This window comes from Ctenopharyngodon idella, chromosome 5 (assembly GCF_019924925.1).
Source record: "Ctenopharyngodon idella isolate HZGC_01 chromosome 5, HZGC01, whole genome shotgun sequence".
Lineage (NCBI taxonomy): Eukaryota > Metazoa > Chordata > Actinopteri > Cypriniformes > Xenocyprididae > Ctenopharyngodon > Ctenopharyngodon idella.
This window is the reverse complement of record NC_067224.1, coordinates 18,109,594-18,128,548: the sequence shown is the minus strand read 5'-3', so window position 1 is coordinate 18,128,548 and position 18,955 is coordinate 18,109,594. Positions and strand designations below refer to the sequence as shown.

General features: G+C 37.1%; 1 protein-coding gene across 7 annotated transcripts in view; it reads right to left on the bottom strand.

Moving 5' to 3' along the window:
- Positions 1–18,955, bottom strand: part of slc4a4a (solute carrier family 4 member 4a) — a 66,264-nt gene that overhangs the window by 17,269 nt on the left and 30,040 nt on the right. For 3 of the 7 annotated variants that reach the window (XM_051893432.1, XM_051893433.1, XM_051893431.1), the window contains 9 exons: positions 17,906–18,066; positions 14,673–14,852; positions 13,119–13,214; positions 9,174–9,250; positions 5,372–5,529; positions 5,169–5,256; positions 4,414–4,568; positions 2,655–2,768; positions 1,673–1,847 (listed from right to left, as the gene is read on the bottom strand). In XM_051893432.1, coding sequence (XP_051749392.1) covers positions 1,673–1,847; positions 2,655–2,768; positions 4,414–4,568; positions 5,169–5,256; positions 5,372–5,529; positions 9,174–9,250; positions 13,119–13,214; positions 14,673–14,852; positions 17,906–18,066 — 1,204 coding nt within the window. The remainder of the gene's footprint in view (positions 1–1,672; positions 1,848–2,654; positions 2,769–4,413; positions 4,569–5,168; positions 5,257–5,371; positions 5,530–9,173; positions 9,251–13,118; positions 13,215–14,672; positions 14,853–17,905; positions 18,067–18,955) is intronic. The other 4 variants (XM_051893434.1, XM_051893436.1, XM_051893435.1 and 1 more) reach the window with 2 other exon arrangements.

Below are 18,955 nucleotides of genomic sequence, written 5' to 3'. Positions count from 1 at the left end.
GACGTACATAGAATCAATAAGGAGAGACTACTCAAAACAGCCACTGTAGTCCTCATCTTAACTAATTCCCTAATTTAATTTTATACATGTTATAATGTATATACACCGATCAGGCATAACATTATGACCACCTTCCTAATATTGTGTTGGTCCCACATTTGCTGCCAAAACAGCTCTGACCCGTTGAGGCATAGACTCCACTAGACCCCTGAAGGTGTGCTGTGGTATCTGGCACCAAGATGTTAGCAGCAGATCCTTTAAGTCCTGTAAGTTGTGAGGTGGGGCCTTCATGGATCGGACTTGTTTGTTCAGCACATCCCACAGATGCTCGATTGGATTGAGATCTGGGAAATTTGGATGCCAAGTCAACACCTCAAACTCATTGTTGTGCTCCTCAAACCATTCCTGAACCATTTTTGCTTTGTGGCAGGGCGCATTAAAAAGAAAGAGGCCACAGCCACCAGGGAATACCGTTTCCATGAAAGGGTGTACATGGTCTGCAACAATGCTTAGGTAGGTGGTACGTGTCAAAGTAACATCCACATGGATGGCAGGACCCAAGGTTTCCCAGCAGAACATTGCCCAAAGCATCACACTGCCTCCGCCGGCTTGCCTTCTTCCCATAGTGCATCCTGGTGCCATGTGTTCCCCAGGTAAGCGACATACACGCACCCGGCCATCCACGTGATGTAAAAGAAAATGTGATTCATCAGACCAGGCCACCTTCTTCCATTGCTCCGTGGTCCAGTTCTGATGCTCACGTGCCCACTGTTGGCGCTTTCGGCGGTGGACAGGGGACAGCATGGGCACCGTGACTGGTTTGCGGATATGCAGCCCCATACGCAACAAACTGTGATGCACTGGTGTATTCTGACACCTTTCTATCAGAACCAACTTCTTGAGCAATCTGAGCTACAGTAGCTCGATCAGACCACATGGGCCAGCCTTTGCTCCCCACGTGCATCAATGAGCCTTGGCCACCCATGACCCTGTCGCCGGTTCACCACTGTTTCTTCCTTGGACCACATTTGATAGATACTGACCACTGTAGACCGGGAACATCCCACAAGAGCTGCAGTTTAAGAGATGCTCTGACCCAGTTGTCTAGCCATCACAATTTGTCAAACTCGCTCAAATCCTTACGCTTGCCCATTTTTCTGCTTCTAACACATCAACTTTGAGGACAAAATGTTCACTTGCTGCCTAATATATCCCACCCACTAACAGGTGCCGTGATGAAGAGATAATCAGTGTTATTCACTTCACCTGTCAGTGGTCAGAATGTTACTGTATGCCTGATCCATGTATAAATAAATAGATCCCTCCAAATTGCACCACTTTGCTAGCTGACAGATACTGAGGGGTTTTCCTAAGCTAAGATATAGAATAGCCAACAACGTGTGCATTAGATCTCAGCAATCACAGCTAAATATATGAACTGTGAGACTTTAACTTACCAACATGACCTTTGAACTAGAAGTAACATTTCAAAAAGTGGGCAGAGAAGAAGGTGCTCCCAGTATGCGTCAGTTAAAGATTGACCCAGACTGAATTACACTGTAATCTCTTACAAGGTTTGACTGATTCTTATTTAGAAAGGCTCGGGCAAAGAGAGCACATGGCACATCCAGAAACTCATGAAGTTTCCTATGATTTGCAGTTGTATCTTCACCTGCATGTTCTCTGTGGCGTCGCCCAGCAATCCTCCAAACGTGATGGCATTGGTTACTGTTCCCAGGTAGATGAAAAGAATGGCAGACAAAGACTGGATGTGTAGTGCATCGTAGAAATCACTGAAGAAAAAGGGGGCTTTTCTTTTGATATCAAGAATAAGGCCTCCACAAAACCTGAAGAACAAAATATGATGCACGTTAATTCTTATACTCGTAGTGATATATAGGTTATTTTATTCTGCCTTCCAGTGCAGAATAAAATGGAACAGTGGGGTTTAAAAATCTTTAAATCTGGGATCCAATTTCAAATTTAAACCTGGAAATAAATATAAAATAAATAAATAAACTATGCAATAATCACAAAAAAATGTAGGATTTTGAAAAATAAATGTAATAACATGCAATGAACAAAATTTTTTATTATATACTATTTCAAGGTCAGTAATCAAAAGCAAAAGGGGGATACACCAAATACTAAAACATTTTGAAATTCATTTTTAATTTTATTAATTATTATTAAAAAAATATATGTTACTTTTTACACTAATTCTACTGCTGTCTATATAATTTGCAAAGAAAAATTCTCAATTAAATTAGAATGAAAACATTTTCACAAGTGGACTTTTAAATCCTATATGAACAAAGTAATATTTTAAATAGTAGCATGTTTATTGGTATTATGAATTGTTAACAGCAAAAAATCTATTTAGCACAAAAGTGGTACTAACAGTACAAGGCAGTTCTTTGCCAAAGGTCAAGGTGTTTCTAAAACCAAGGAATGTACTGTACTAGAAAATCAAATCTAATGTTAACAGTCTGTACTCCGTAAACAGAGAACATGCTGACTCCAGTGTTTGACTAATATTAAGATAATTCTAGTCATATAGAAAGGAGGCAAACAAACCTTGATCTGAACTAAACCATGGTGTTCAGAGAACATAATCTGTTCCTTCAGAAGAATTTATACAAACATTAACTCACTTCCCCGTCCTCTTCAGCTCATCGCCTACTGCGTGCCCCCCGCCCCCGTGTCCACCACTGTGAGGCGTGTCTCCATTCATCTGTGTGCTGTCCCCTCCAGCATACATGTTCTTTCTGGACAACATAACAAACAAATGGAGATTATTGAACAAGACACTTTATGTCATTAATGTCCTGAAATAACTGTTATAGAGGAGGAAAGAAAACAGAGAAGACAGACAGATGACAAAAGACACACTCATGGGCTCTTTATAAGTCATTTTAAGGCCCCCAGCCTGAAGTTACCTTAACTAAAAATCCTGCAAGCTTGTACACTGGTAGCCCATACAAATGTGAAATATGAAATAAAATACAAGATACACATGGTAAAACCATGGTATTCTTCAAATTATCTAAATACCATGATATATGAATATGGTACTCATTCAATCATCCATATGATATGATAATCATTTAAACCAAGAAACGATAGAGAACGAAAGGACGATAAACTGACAAAATTATCAAACAATAGATAAAATGATAAAACAATAGATAAAAAAAGAGAAATACAGATAGAATGATTAAACAATAGATAAAATGGTTGATCAACAGATAAAACAAAAACAGATAAATAGGAAAAAAATATAAAAAATACAACAATTTACAACAGACAGACAGACCAATATGAAAATGATGACACTAGATAAAGCAATAAAAGGACTGAGCAATAGATAAAATGATAGATGACAGACAGAACAAGCAAAAGTTATGGATGGATGGATGGATGGATGGATGGATGGATGGATGGATGGATGAAATGATAGATGTCAGACAGATTAAGCGAAAGTTATGGATGGATGGATGGATGGATGGATGAATGGATAAAATGATAGATAACAGACAGAACAAGTGAAAGTTATGGATGGATGGATGGATGGATGGATGGATGAAATGATAGATGTCAGACAGAACAAGTGAAAGTTAAGGATGGATGGATGGATGGATGATGGATGAATGGATTGATGGATAAAATGATAGATGACAGAACAAGCTAAAGTTATGAATGGATGGATGGATGGATGGATGTTTTATGAACGAATGATTGGTAGACAGACAGACAGACAGACAGACAGAGAGTAACTGAAGCAGTTAAGACTGTTGTTTACATTCAACAACCAGTGAATGCATGTACGAGGACTGCAGTGTGTAGTGTGTTGTGTACACTGTGTGTGATGCTGGTGTGACTGCATGCTGCGGGCACACAGCTCTGCTTTACGGCTGATGTGGGCTGGTATGGATTCAGGTGGCAGGAAAAAACGGCAGCCTGCTGTCACTTCACCTAAAGCCAAAGAGAGGTGACGTACTTCATCTAATTAACCGCTGCTCTGTTCCTTCCCACTGAATGAAAGAATGAACGGCCTTTGTTCGCACTGACCTGGCTGGCTGGCCTTTGAAACTACTTCCTGACCATGTGTGACATATATAACACACTGTATATGGCTTAAAGGGTTTGGCTATTTATAAAGATGGACATACATCCATTTAGAGTTTCTACTTGCCATTTGTAACAGTAAGATTTTATTTATACCACTTACACTGAAATTACTTTAATCCTTAAATAACTGACTAACTATATATTTGACAGTTAAAGGGACAGGCTCAGAAATTAAATCTCACAATCATATGAGTCAAAATAGGAACATTGATAGAGTTTGATGTGAGATATTGGTGGGGCTACAGCAATAGAAAGAGTTACAGGCTGATATACATCAATTACCTTTTATCTGAGGATGGCAGGGATTTTGGAGGCTCTATCCTGATGGCAGGGTCCCATTCTCCAGGAGGGAGGACGATGACCTCATCCAAAAACTCGTCAATGCCAGCAAGGAGATCTTGTCTGTCCTTGGCTTTGTACGCAATTTCATGGAAGACCTTGATAAGAGAACAGTGATTACTGGCTAACTCTCCCTACACAATCCAATTCAACTAATCCAAGCACAAACCCTTTTTTTCTTTCAGGCACATCAGACCATGCAGGCTACGTTCAGACAGTCAGTGTTTGGGACTGACAAATGTATTTACAAATATGTGTGATGATTGAGTTGGCCTATTCATACAGCAGTTTACTGTACTGGAGTGGCTCAAATACTGTTGTTTGAGATGAACAATAGCTTCGAGTAACGTCTAAAGTCTGTGTACCAAACTCTCAAAATGTCAGAGAAATTAAATGTTTAAATTGAAATACTAAATTATTAAAACTAAAACTGAAATAAAGCTAAATTGAAAAACAAAAAACTAATAAAAATGACAAAAACATAACAGAATTACTAAAACTTAAACTAAAATTAAAATAAAAACTGAAAATATAGAAATAGAAGCCGATTCAAAACATTATTACATATTTGACAGTACAATAACACAATTTCTGTTACAGAATGCAGTTGTTCATAAACAAACAAGAATGAACGCAACAATGTTTAACATTCTAAAACAGGACATCAGTTTTTGGCTGAGATTAGACTCTCTATGTACCTCATCAGACATCAGGGTAGCGATTGCTCTACCAATTTCATGGTATGACTTGGCTTTGCCTTTGGGTCCAAGCAGAATGAACAGAAATCTGGGGACAACAAGGCAAAAATATTAGCGCACTTGATGCAAAACATACACATTTAATGAAAGCTTCTTTTTGAACTGAACACTCCTTGGCCTTGTGGGATGAAAGCGGGTCATACCTGGTGGGCACAGGCACTTCAGTCAGCGCCCCCAACATGACTGCCTGCTGCAGCCTCACAAAGGCCACAAAAGGACTGTCCAGGAAGTCCACTTCTCCAACGAGAACATTGGAAGCTTCAGCATCTCTGGGCAGCTTCTTCATAAACTTGTTCTTCAGCTGGAAAAATGCAGGATGGTATTTTAATGAAGCTCGATAAGAAAGAAGAAACAGATGATCAAAGTGCACAAATCAAGCCTTAACACATGACCTCATTAAACATATTGTCCGGCTGGCATTTTGTGCCAAGACTTTCCTGAGGCGAGATGTAATGAATCCAACTGCCGCAGCTGTCCAACTAATGGAAATTACAAAGATTGGTGGTTGTACGTAGGATGGTTCATTCAGGGGTTGGCGAAGGCCCACTTTGACTCCTGCATTCTTTTGCTCTTAACTCAAAGGAACCACTGGTAACCAGCATAAAGAACTGTTAAATTAATTTAATTTATATGGACTGCTGTTGTTCCTACCAGTGATAAAATGAAGGCCAACTTCAAAGCAGTGGCATCTGCCAGCTCAGTCTTTGAGGTCATGCCAAATGTGAAATTTACAAGCCAAAGATAATTAGTACACCCTGCTCACATAACCATAAATTGTTAAGCAACTGTAACTGGTGCCTCCAAGGTCATTATTGCACATTTTAACAGCTAAAGGTGCTATTTCACAATCACTCAAGCTTATTGCATATATAAAGTACTTTTATATGTTTACTACTTCCAAAAATGTAAACACTCACTATTCTTTAATAGTAAGACTGGCGCACATGACAGTATCCATTGACATGTTAATTAGGAAGCTTATAAATCAGATTAGACAGCTCTGCTGATAACCTGAAGATGAGGTTCCAGTGTCAGTCGTTCATAAACCAGTTCCCCAGTATACTGCCAATACATAAACAACAACATTCCCCCCTGAAAGTCTTATTTAACAGGCAGAGTAAGCAGTTTAGTTAACAATTGACAGAAGAACACTTCTAGCAAGCACAATGGAAAACATTTAACCTGAAACACCTGAGCACATGACAAGACAGACCTCTCACTCATCAGCAGCACCACAGATCATCTGTTTTGAAGGTCTTTTATTTGCTTTTATTCCATTGCACCGTAGCACAATGACCCCAACACTAGCTATCACTGCATTACAGCTATCAGATAAAATGAGTGCATATCCTGATTTGTTAACAACTGTATTAATGTGATGAATGGGATGACCATGTGTCTTGCTTTAAAAAAAGATTACTTATTTTATAAACTTGTTTATAAACGTAGTTTACCCATTAATGTAAATTCTGTCAACTTTTTTCTGGAATTTGGTCCACTAGAGTGACAAATTTTTAGTAAAAATAAAGAACTTAATTTTTGGTTCATAATGAATTAATGTGGTCTGTTGATTAAACAAAGATATAATAAGGCTTCAGAATAATAAATATAGTGTACAAGTCATATGAATTACTTCATGACACTTTTGAGTGATTTTAAAGCCTCCTTCATGTGTAACACTAAATAAATATAGTCATATGCGTTTGAAACATGAGGGTGACTAAATTAAGACATTTTAGGTGAAGTATACTATTAACACAGTGTTTGCTTGATTAAAGAAAGCAGGCTGAGATGAAAAAGGCAGCCCGATATGATCATCCCTGCTTCGTGGGAATAACCTTTACAGAAACTTAATTCAACTTGTGCTTAATCATCTGGGAATTTAGAAAGCAAAGCCACCATGGAGTAATAAAAATGATCTTAACCATGGATGAAACAAAAACAAGTGTGGAAGCGATGGCCATAGATGGAGATGAGTGATGTCACTGATGTTAACTTGAGGCCAGATTGTAGAGAGCATTACCAGAGGAGCATAAAGGGATGATTAAGGTATTAGAAGGACACACCTTAAACAACCCATAGTGTTTTTCTCAGTCTTATATGAATGTTTACCTCTGAGCCACCATTCAATGCAATATGTAGTCAAAGAAGGGTCAGCAGATGGTCACGTCCCATCAGTTAATTCACTTCAGCAGCACAATATGCTGAATACAACATCATACAAAGCGGTAAAATAGTCTAACTTCTGACCTTTCAATACATCACACACCCCAATCAATTTCCATTCAAATCAAATATTACATCTCCAACGAAACAGTTCTCTGGCAGGTAATATGCAACGTGGAAAGGCTTAGCATCATCTCTGACACTGGATTACTTCCACAGCTAGAGCAAGCAATGCTTTATTACATCAGTCCATCAAGTCTGACGGCCTGTATTTTGTGTAGTCAAGCCATGGAACTGATGACTTCCTGTTGGAGCTAATGTAAATGGATGGCTGTCAACCAAAATCTCTGCGTTTAAATAAATGCTTTACAATATAAATAGTGTTGCTATTTTTTCAAACTGTATTTGTCTTATTCCCATCACCCTTAATAAAATGTAATAAAACTATTTTTGTCAAGGCTTAAAAGACTAATAAATTCATAGTACTTCCTTAGGAGGGCGCTCTCTCTGAGGAAAAAGGCAAGGTACTCCTGTCCTACATTACAGAAAGATGCCATAGGAAATGGATATTAAGTTAGCTCAATTTAGAACAGCAATTTATTATATATATATATATATATATATATATATATATATATAAACAATTCATTATACAATGGGAAAAATGATTCATCGCTCTAAACCACCATACCAAATCACTCAAAATACTTCATTTTCCTTTGGGTACCATTAATTTCCAGATTCTGTGAATGTCTAATCTCAGAAAGCAGGAATGACGTCATCAAAAAAAAAAAAAAAAAAAGTGTGACAAGCCACAAGGCTTTCACAGAGCATGACACAAAGCCGAGCCACCCCTCAATCTGTGCTTACAATTGCAATCTGTCCATGTCTCTGGGCCACCTCACACAAGCAGCCTCTCAATCCCCACTCTACCACAAGGGGCAAGGGGCATCTCCTCAGAGTCTGTCAACAGCTGAGGCCTTCCAGTAATCACATTCGCATAGAAACAATGTCAAAAGTTTTCCAGCCGTTTCACATAATGCTGTGTTCAGCAAGAAGGGATGGATTCCCACGTAAAAAGGAAAGATTCTACAATTCCTCTAAGGTGAACTTCTGTGAAGTGAGTTAATTTTTACGGTTTGTCACAGATTGACACCACCCTTATGACCTCTTGGTGCTCCCTCAATGAGAAACCAAGAACTTCCCATTAGGAATGGAAGTCTATAATTCCCAGCTATGCCCTTGTGTTACATGCTCCACTGCTTCTGTTCTGCTGTGCATGTAACCGCAATGTCCTATTTTATCACTAGGAAAACAATAATAAAAAAAAAAAAAAAAACACTGACATTGACTGTTTATGTGCACAGATTTTTGGCAATCCAAATTACAGTCAATTGCAGATACCAAACACTGTCTTTATTTTATATTTATGAAAAATATATATATATATTTATGTTGTTTAATGTTTAAAATAAGACATTTATTTGGTCAAAAATACAGTCAAAACAGTAATATTGAGAAATATTGTTACAATTTAAAATAACCAGAAATCATTCTAATATGCTTATTTGCTGCTCATTAAACATTTCTTAATATTGTTAAAAACTGTTGTACTGTTTCCTGTTTTTGTGAAAACCTTGATACATTTTTTTTCAGGATTCTTTGATGAAGTTCAGAAGAACAGCATTTATTTAAGGCATTTGGTGTGTGAGTATATAATATATATATATATATATATATACACACACACACACTGGTATATCTTGAAATTGGACTCACCTGGTCTTTTTCTGGCTTGTCTGAAATATCGTTCAAGCTGCTTGATGTCAAGTTGCGATGTGTAGTGGTTGGGCTACCTGAGAAAAAGTTATGAATACAATGGTTCAATGAAAAAGACCCAAATTAAAAGGGCACTGTTCCTTTATTTTAAAAAACAAAGTTTAAAAGAGGTCAACAGAGTAACCCAAATGCAGAATAAGCAAGAGCATCTTGCATGTCAGATGAAACCAATGGGGAACCAATGGGACTGACAACTATTTACAGAATATGAATATTTTATAGGCTCTGTCTGAATTGCTTGAGTCCATGATTTCAAAACTACAATAAATTAGGAAAGGTGATATGCCTGGAAAGAAAGGAATCTACTGAAAGGTTAACTATTAACCTTTCAGAGCCCAAGTCATTGTCATCATGCTGTGAAAAGCATTTGCAGGAGAACAGGACAAGCACAGTGAAGCAAAGTATTCCCAATGTCACTGAAAACCTGCCAGTACTACTACTGACCAGGATTCTTGTGCTATAATGACTAAGATGTCAGTTTGATGCAGCCAAAAGAAGAAAAAAAAGTGCCAAAAGATGAAAAAAGCTTTACTTATGAAGCACTTACAAAGAAAAAAGAAAAAGAAAAAGAAAAGAAAAAAAGATTTCACATCTACCTTAATAAATCTTACATTATCTGATAAGAGCTGCTAATTAATAAAGGTCATGGTAATGATGATATGATGATCTGCAGTGGAAAGTTCCACATAAATGAGTCCAATGTGATTATCAAAAGACTTTGGCATTGAAATCTATTAAGGGTGAAGATTACCATAATGAGGAAGTCAGATATGACAATACAATACATAACAATGATCACAGGACTGACTAGTTAAATACAGATGGCCACAACAAGAAAGTTCTGGTAACATGGTAAAAACGTTAAAAGGGTCATTTTATACTTTAACATCCATGAAAACCTTCCATTGCACAACAGGTTCTGTATAGTGGAAAAAAGGTTATTCAGACGTTAAATTATTCTTCAGACTTAGAAAAAATGGTTGTTTTAATAACTGTTGACTGAAAGGTTCTTTAAGAATGAATTTTCTACGACATCGCTGAGAGAATAAAGAGTTCAATGAACTTTTCATAAGATCTAAGAAGATTTGATTCCTCGTGATATGACCCTTTTAAATGTTTGGTTCACTTTAAAATGAAAATTACCCCAAGCTTTACTCACCCTCAAGCCATCCTAGGTGTATAGGACTTTCTTCTTTCTGATGAACACAATCGGAGTTATATTAATAAATATCCTGATGTATCCAAGCTTTATAATGTGAACGGGACCAACGAGTTTGAAGCTCAAGAAAGTGCATCCATCCATCATAAACATACTCCATACAGCTCCAGGGGGTTAATAAAGGCCTTCTGAAGCAAAGCGATGGGTTTGTTTAAGAAAAATATCCATATTTAACAAGTTATAAAGTAAAATATCTAGCTTTCGCCAGACCGCCTTCCGTATTCAACTTACGAAAAAAAGTGTAAAACCCTCGGAGTTCAAAAAGCTTACACTTACCTTCCATACTAAAATTACTAAAAAAACATTTTTGTCATATATTACGCTTTTTTCGTAAGCTGAATACGGAAGGTGGTCTGGTGGAAGCTATACATTTTGCTATATATTTTACACTTTCTTGAGCTTCATACTCGTTGGTCCCATTCACTGCCATTATAAAGCTTAGATGCATCAGGATATTTATTAATATACAGTGCTCAGCATAAAGGAGTACAACCCCTTTGAAAAGTAACATTTTAAACATCTCAATGAACACAAAAGCAATTTCCAAAATGTTGACAAGACTAAGTTTAATATAACATCTGTTTAACTTATAACATGAAAGTAAGGTTAATAATATAACTTAGAGTACAAATTTTTCAGTTTTACTCAAATTAAGGGGATGCAAAAATGAGTACACCCCACAACAAAAACTACTCTATCTAGTACTTTGTATGGCCTCCATGATTTTTAATGACAGCACCAAGTCTTCTAGGCATGGAATGAAAAATTTGGCAACATTTTGCAACATCTATCTTTTTCCATTCTTCAAGAATGACCTCTTTTAGAGACTGGATGCTGGATGGAGAGTGATGCTCAACTTGTCTCTTCAGAATTCCCCATAGGTGTTCGATTGGGTTCAGATCAGGAGCCACTGAATCACTTTCACCCTGTTCTTCTTCAGAAATCCAACAGTGGCCTTAAATGTGTGTTTAGGATCATTGTCTTGTTGGAAAAGTGCACGATGACCAAGGGCACGGAGTGATGGTAGCATCTTCTCTTTCAGTATAGATCAGCACATCTGTGAATTCATGATGCCATCAATGAAATGCAGCTCCCCGACACCAGCAGCACTCATGCAGCCCCACATAAGGACACTGCCACCACCATGTTTCACTGTAGGCACCATGCATTTTTCTTTGTATTCCTCACCTTTGCGACGCCATACAGTTTTGAAGCCATCAGTTCCAAAAACATTTATCTTGATTTCATTACTCCAGAGTATAGAGTCCCAGTAGTCTTCATCTTTGTCAGCATGGGCCCTGGCAAACTCTAGGTGGGCTTTTTTGTGCCTGGGCTTTAGGAAAGGCTTCTTTCGTGCATGCCATTCCTCTGCAGTGTACGCCATATTGTGTCACGGGTAATAGTCATAGCTTTCTACTTCTTTAGATAACTGCAGTGAACTTGCATGCCAATTTTCTTCAAAGACACTCCTGTCGAGGTGTTAACTTCTGTGGACGACCTGGACATCTCTGTGAGATGGTTGCAGTTCCATCTTTTTTCAAATTTTTGTACCAATTTTGCTACAGTATTCTGACAAGTAAAGCTTTGCTGATCTTCTTGTAGCCTTTACCTTTCTGGTGTAAAGAAATTATTTTCTTTCTTCTTTTGTCTTGTGACATTTCTCTTCCATGTGGTGCCATTGCTGACAGCATGAAATGGGAAGGGGTTTTAACACCCTTTTATAGTCAACTGTCTGCTGGACACCTGTGTAATGAATAATTAGACTCACCTGTGGTTGAATTCTTGTTAAATTAGACATTTATAGTCTAAAATTTAGCTTTGCTCCAGAGACTTTGAGTTGGGTGTACTCATTTTTGCATCACCATAATTTGAGTAAAACTGAAAATTTTGTTCTCTAAGTTATATTATTAATCTTACTTTCATGTTATAGATGTTATATAAATCTTAGTCTTGTCAACATTTTGGAAATTGTTTTTGTGTTCATTGAGATATTGTTTAAAATGTTACTTTTCAAAGGGGGTGTACTCATTTACGCTGAGCACTGTAACTCCGATTGCGTTCATCAGAAAGAAGAAAGTCATATACACCTAGGATGGTTTGAGTAAAGCTTGGGGTAATTTTCATTTTAAAGTGAACTAATCCTTTAAGCTACCATGCTATGCTATTCTATCGCAGCTATGTTAAGCCCAAAGTATACTCCAGTTGAATGCATAACCTTTTAAAATATACTCCATTTAATAGTGCAAGTAAACGCATGCGGTCAACTCATGCGCACTAGAATGTTTAATCCTTGTCCAGTGTCTGGTCTCTGGTGTATTTCTTTCTGGAAGTTTTAACCGATAACATGTCGTTGTACTCATTTAAACTTCTTTTACCCCCTCATACAAAGCAATTGTCAACACGGCCATCTATTGTTGTTGCCATCTTGAGTAGTTTATAGTAGTTCCGCCTCATCCATTTCTTTTTCGGCCATGAAACAATGGGCCAGGAGTAGAGTTGCCACCTTTTGGACAAAATAATTTTCTACTATGCTAATGATGAAATTCACATCATGCGCACTGTACGCATACCCTAGTGTACACATAAAAACTTAAGTATACTTTGGGCACACACTATGGGGTAAGAGGACACATACACACATTGGCACCTGGTAAGTTGGAACTTACTAGGCCATCCCATGCTTGGACTTCCAGGGGCTCGCAACATCTCCTCAGAGGTGCGAGTCATTAGACAAGGCACTGAACTCTCAAGTGGATTACGTGCTTTTAGTGACAAGTGCAGCAGAGCATCCAAAAGAAAAAAAGATGGTAAGAAGGGTGAAAAGAAAGATTGTCAAGGTGACAGAGGTCATACCAGTGGTTATAGGTATAAAGTTTAGCTAGTTTTGTAAAAGATTGTGTGAGACTGGAGTACAATCTCACACATTGCTTAGAAAAAGAGAAGGTAGAAAAGAAAAATTTGTTAAGAAGGTAGAAAAGCGCAGTTACAGCAAAGTTTGTGTAGGGAATATAAAAGTTCTAGTGAATAACATTTATGTCATATTCAAAAAGTCCAATGGTCAATGAATCACAGGATTCATGGTATAAAACCTGTCCATTCCCTAACCCTATGACCATCAATCTAATCATGATGTGAGTGTAAATTTTTATCAATGCTCTATTTGTCTTAACTGAAGTTATTACTTTTAATATTACTGCAATAAATCAAATGATCCTCTTGACCATGGCCTTATTTGAAATGTTGTCTTTTCTTATCTTTCTCAGATTAGTTCATTGGATTATCTCTCAGATTAGCCTAATAGTTCACCAGTTCATAATGATTTACATTCTCAACAACGTAATGCAACAGCATATTGTGTGCATCACTGAAAAACACACGCAGACAGAGACAGACTAAACAATATCAAGGACTGACAAGGAACGAGTTACTATTTAAAGACCCCATGAACTCTTTCCATGTCTACTAGCTCTGTCTATATGCTTTTGTACTCCTAAAAAAATGTCAAAATTAACCTTTAGAAGATTCAAAACCTTTAGATTTTTTTTTTTTTTTGTGTGTGTGTGGAAACCGTAATACATTTCACGTGATTCTTTGATGAATATAACTCCAAAAGAACAGCATTTATTCAAAATAGAAATCTTTTGTAACATCTTAAATGCCCTTATTGTCACTTTGGATCAGTTAAATGCATCCTTGCCGAATAAAAATATTAAATTTCTTTAAAAAAAAACACAAAAATCTTTGAATGGTAGCATATGTCATCACAATTTCAAGTGGTTTCATGGAGTCTTTAAAATATACAGAGACAACTACTCATAATAAATGGATCTATGGAAAAATCTAGTCTGAGCCAACAGTGAATCAGTAAATTAGTAAATCACTTATTAGAAACACATTTTTAATACTGTGACAGATGCAATCAAATCTGTAACAAGTTTTGATGTAAATCTTCCAAATAAAGTAAAATGAATAAAACAAAAAAAAATATCTGGATTTATGGTTCTTTAGTTATCTTTGTGAATAACACAAGAAAAATCAAAACACAAAATCAAAAAAGGCAAAAATATTTTTAAAAAATTATATTTTTAAAGGTGTGGGGAAAACACTCCACAAAATTTGACATCAAAAAGAAGAATAAAAAAATTAAATAAAAGATCTTAATAGCTTAAAAGGAAAAAGGAGGATTAAAAATAACTGCACCAAACTGGCACCCATATTACCATTATCCGGGGTGGAAAACAGCCTACTTGCACTGGAGACCGTCTTGCCAATGTCAGCTAAGGAGCGAAGATTGGACTTCTTGGTCTGGTGGCGATGCTTCCTCAGCAAGGTGTACATGACCTTATCTTTCAGGTCAGCTTTCAAGAGACCATTCTCAATCTGACTGTCAGTGATCATTTCTGAAAGAAACAGAGCACATAGCAAACAGAGACAGGTAGACCGTGAGAAAGCAAAATGGGGGTTAGAAGAGACCTGCCTAATGGTTATTTCACTACAGATTTTGAGGAGCTCATTACACCCCCTTCACAACTGAGAAATCTTTTTATTTATTTATCAATTTTACATAACACTGTTCTTAAAACTTTTTACTAGAACTTGAAATTGAACTCTCTGAAGGAACTTTAAGTCAGTGTCAGTGAAGCGACACATTGCGTTCTATTCTTAGCCTTCAGAAGTGGACATCTAATGAGGCAGTGGCTTGTGCATAAGATTGTCTGGTGGTTCCTGTAAGCATCTATTTTTATAAAAGAGGGTCAAAGACACGAGGCCTGGGCCCTCGGGCCCTTTTTGTGAATGGCTTGGCCCTTAATGGCTGATCCTTCAATTCATTTTTAGCTCAAACAGCATTCTATGAGGTTGACTGAGCTTAACTCATCCAAACCTACTGATTTACTGCAAATTGATAACAGGACTTGACACATCATGTTCTGAGTAAGAGATACGGGTATGAGATTCAAGAATGTGAATTGATAAATCTCACTTGATTGGTGGCAGTGGTTACAGTCTCTAACCAGCCATTTTAAATCCAGACAGCTACAGTAAATGACTTATTTTTTTCGATCAGTCCTCTGTGAAAGATCTTATGAAATAATCAGCAGAATCACATACTTTGCTAACAGTGCAATAGAGTTGTTTAACAGCCACACAATTTTCAACCTAATCTTCCTCATGCTCTGTCTGAATTCAGTATAAAAGAAATGGCCATCCTGAATGGATGCAACCACCCGTGCATCTGAACCCAGAGTTACAGCGGAGGTTGAGAGAAGACTGTATTAAACAGAGCTATGAATACATCCTGACATGTGAGTGTTTTGAAACAGAATAAATAGATGGGTTGTGCTGGCCGAGACAATGCATGCATATCACACGTGCTATATCTCAGTGGGTACAGTACATTTGGAAAAGATTTTTTCTCTGAGTCTGATCTGATCTCAAGTGTTATCTTTATGATCTTTCTTTTGCCCTTTGTCCACCAACAGGGTGCCAGTGCTGGTGCCAGAACTGATGCCTTACATGAAACCATTCTGCATGCTTTCACTACAGAAAAGGCAGCTCGATGAAAAAAACCTTCTGGTACAAAACTACGATTAATGCAAAATTTTGATTGCATGAAACTAAATAGTTTAGTCCATTTGACAGTTAATTATATGATCATGTTCATATGTGCAGTATGTCTCACTGAACAGTGGCATTATTTTCCTCATCCACCTAAAAATGTTTACAAATATCTTGTTCATTGATTGCTATAAATGTAATTTATTGCAATAATGGCTGACCTTTGCATCAAAAGCAGTTTTGCTTTATTTCATAAATACCCAGAATCACGTTAAAGGTGCTGTATGTAATTTTTTGAGTTCACATACATGTTTCTATGAAAAATACTGCTGCATCCAGTTATTTTAGTTTGAAATGTGCGTTCCGTGGAATGTCTGTTTTTCTTTTGGTCTGTATGATTACGCCCACTGCCAATTTACCCAAAAGTATTTCGACACCCTAGGTTGCCAGTTGGCGGAAAACACAGTGTATTGCAGCCATAGAAGCCAACAAACAAACTGGGTCAGAAATCGCAGAAAAAACTTGGACTGCAGTACCCATTTCAACTGCTCGCTGTCAACATTACATACTGCACCTTTAAAATATCTTCTAAAAAGGTGTACTTTCAGCCTTATTTTCCTTGTCTGTCTAAAATAAAATTATAGGCTTAAGGTCCGTTCACACCAAGAACGATAAATATAAAGATAACTATAACAAAAACTACATTTGCGCCCACAACAACAAACGATAACGGTCTGTTTCTTCTAAGATCGCGCGCTGAGGTTTCAAATGGTGTACAACATGTTTTTGCTGTTCTTGTTGCATTTACATGGCGTAAACCAGCAGATGTCCTCAGCATGCTATGTTTCGAATGCATCTAGCTAGTGTAATCGATCTAATCTAACAGTGAATTTAGCTGACAAAGTCAGTATAGTAAAATAAAAACAATGCCTAGTCTTTTTCACTGCAAATTCAAAGGAAGCAAGACAATGTTGGATACCTGAGGTAATTTTACACTGTTTGCTAGCCTGGCAAAATGATCTCATCCTTAATACTTCTCACCTTTATTCCGAGGATATGACCGATTGTTTTCCATACAGTATATCCATTTTTTTTTTAAAGTATCCTTAAAAAGGGGGTTTTACTTGTCAACAAGTGGTGGCTTTTTCTGGGCCTCAGCGATTAACTTCTCCGCAATGTTGTCTGCCATTTTAAATGCGCGAGCCCTTAAATTAGAATGGATTCTGATTGGCTGTCAGTGTTTTATCGTTCAACAGCTGGAAAAAAAAATCGTTCTGAAAGTGATCCCAACAATATAATTTCTCTATATCGTTATCGTTGCGGTTTGAACAGTGCTATTCTTTTATATTTAGAGCGATTTTTAGAACTATATCTTTATCGTTATTTTTATAGTTATCGTTCTTGGTGTGAATGGGTCTTTATGCATAAATATCATGTATGAACTGATTGCAATACATTTTACTTTATTGAATTTAGGTTGAATCAAAAGATGTTTGTGATAAAGAAACTGAATTGAATTATTTTGTAAGTAATAAAAAGTTAAAGAAAATATTTGTTCCCTTTCATGGGAACATCAACGCAGCGTCTCATTCCCTATTCAGGAAACCAGGGTTACAGACGTAACCCGAGATGTTTTCATAACCCGTTTTATAAACGATGAATTAATTATATTATAACTTAGTCAGTTACGTCATCGTTCAGCTCTTAAATCAGTGGGTCACTCAGTTGAAGTTCACAGATCCCTCTGCTGAGCACCAGCACCATTTTGGTGGAAAAAGGGTATTTGAGTGCAATAGAGACTTTACGTTTGTAATCAGAGCATCTGAAACAGCTGAAGTTAATAGATCATCCTGACTAAGCAGTCAAAGACCAAAATGGCTGCAGAAGAAAATCTTACCAACGACCCCTGGCAGAGTGGAGGCCTCTAGGTCCAGCATGATGGTGCCTTTCTCTATACACGTCCTAAGCTCAAAGAGACTATGTAGAGATAGAGTGGCCACATGTGGTTTACTCCATCGCTCCCCACCTTTTTCCACCTTCTCTTCAAACTTGATCCACCTTAGAAGAAGAAACAGAGACTTAAAGGTACTTAAGCTCAAATCAAGTCTCATGCGAACAGTTCTGTGTGAAAGTGCAATGTGCAAGTTAATTGATAATTAATTGAAAATTGATTTGGTGCCCAAGAAACATTTATTGTAATTATCATCACAGCTGAAAACTGTGGAAACAGTTTGAAACTGAAAAACAGACATTGTTCAGGATTCTTTGATGAATAGAAAGTTCAAAAGAACAGCATCCAATTTAATAAATGCTTGCTGAGTAATAGTATTAATAAAAAAAATAAATTACAAAAAAAAACAAAACATACTGACCCCAAACTTTTGAATGTTAGTATATCTTTGTAAATCCACTATATACATATTCTTAAATCTACTGTATCAGAGACAAATACCAGTCTCAGACATCAGACCAGAGTCTAAAACAGCCCTCATATTCAACTTTAATCTTTCCCCCTGTAAAACTTTGTTTATTCAAATTGATGACCCTGCTTGAAAGGCTTAAATATGTAATCTCTAATCCTAAAGTACACAAACAGGCTGTAATCTCATCTCTAAAACAATCTCTCAAATAAAATCTTTTTTGAAAATGAAAAGATCAGTAGTAATAATTCCTGTACTCATTCGTAGTGATCTGTTAAATGCCTGTGGCATGTGATAATGGCCACTGATTGGGGACCACCTGGAGTGCCACTCAATTTAACATGAAACTGCCCCTCTCGTTGAATGATCAAACCCATTGAAGAGCAGCACAGCTCCATAATTGATGTGTGCTGCACGCAAGACTCGTCCTTTATCAGAGAACAAGTTGTCTGCTCAAATGAACTCACGATCACATGGATTTAAAGCAACAGTGTCTGTTGAATGCCTGAGCTGAAAGCATATATGTA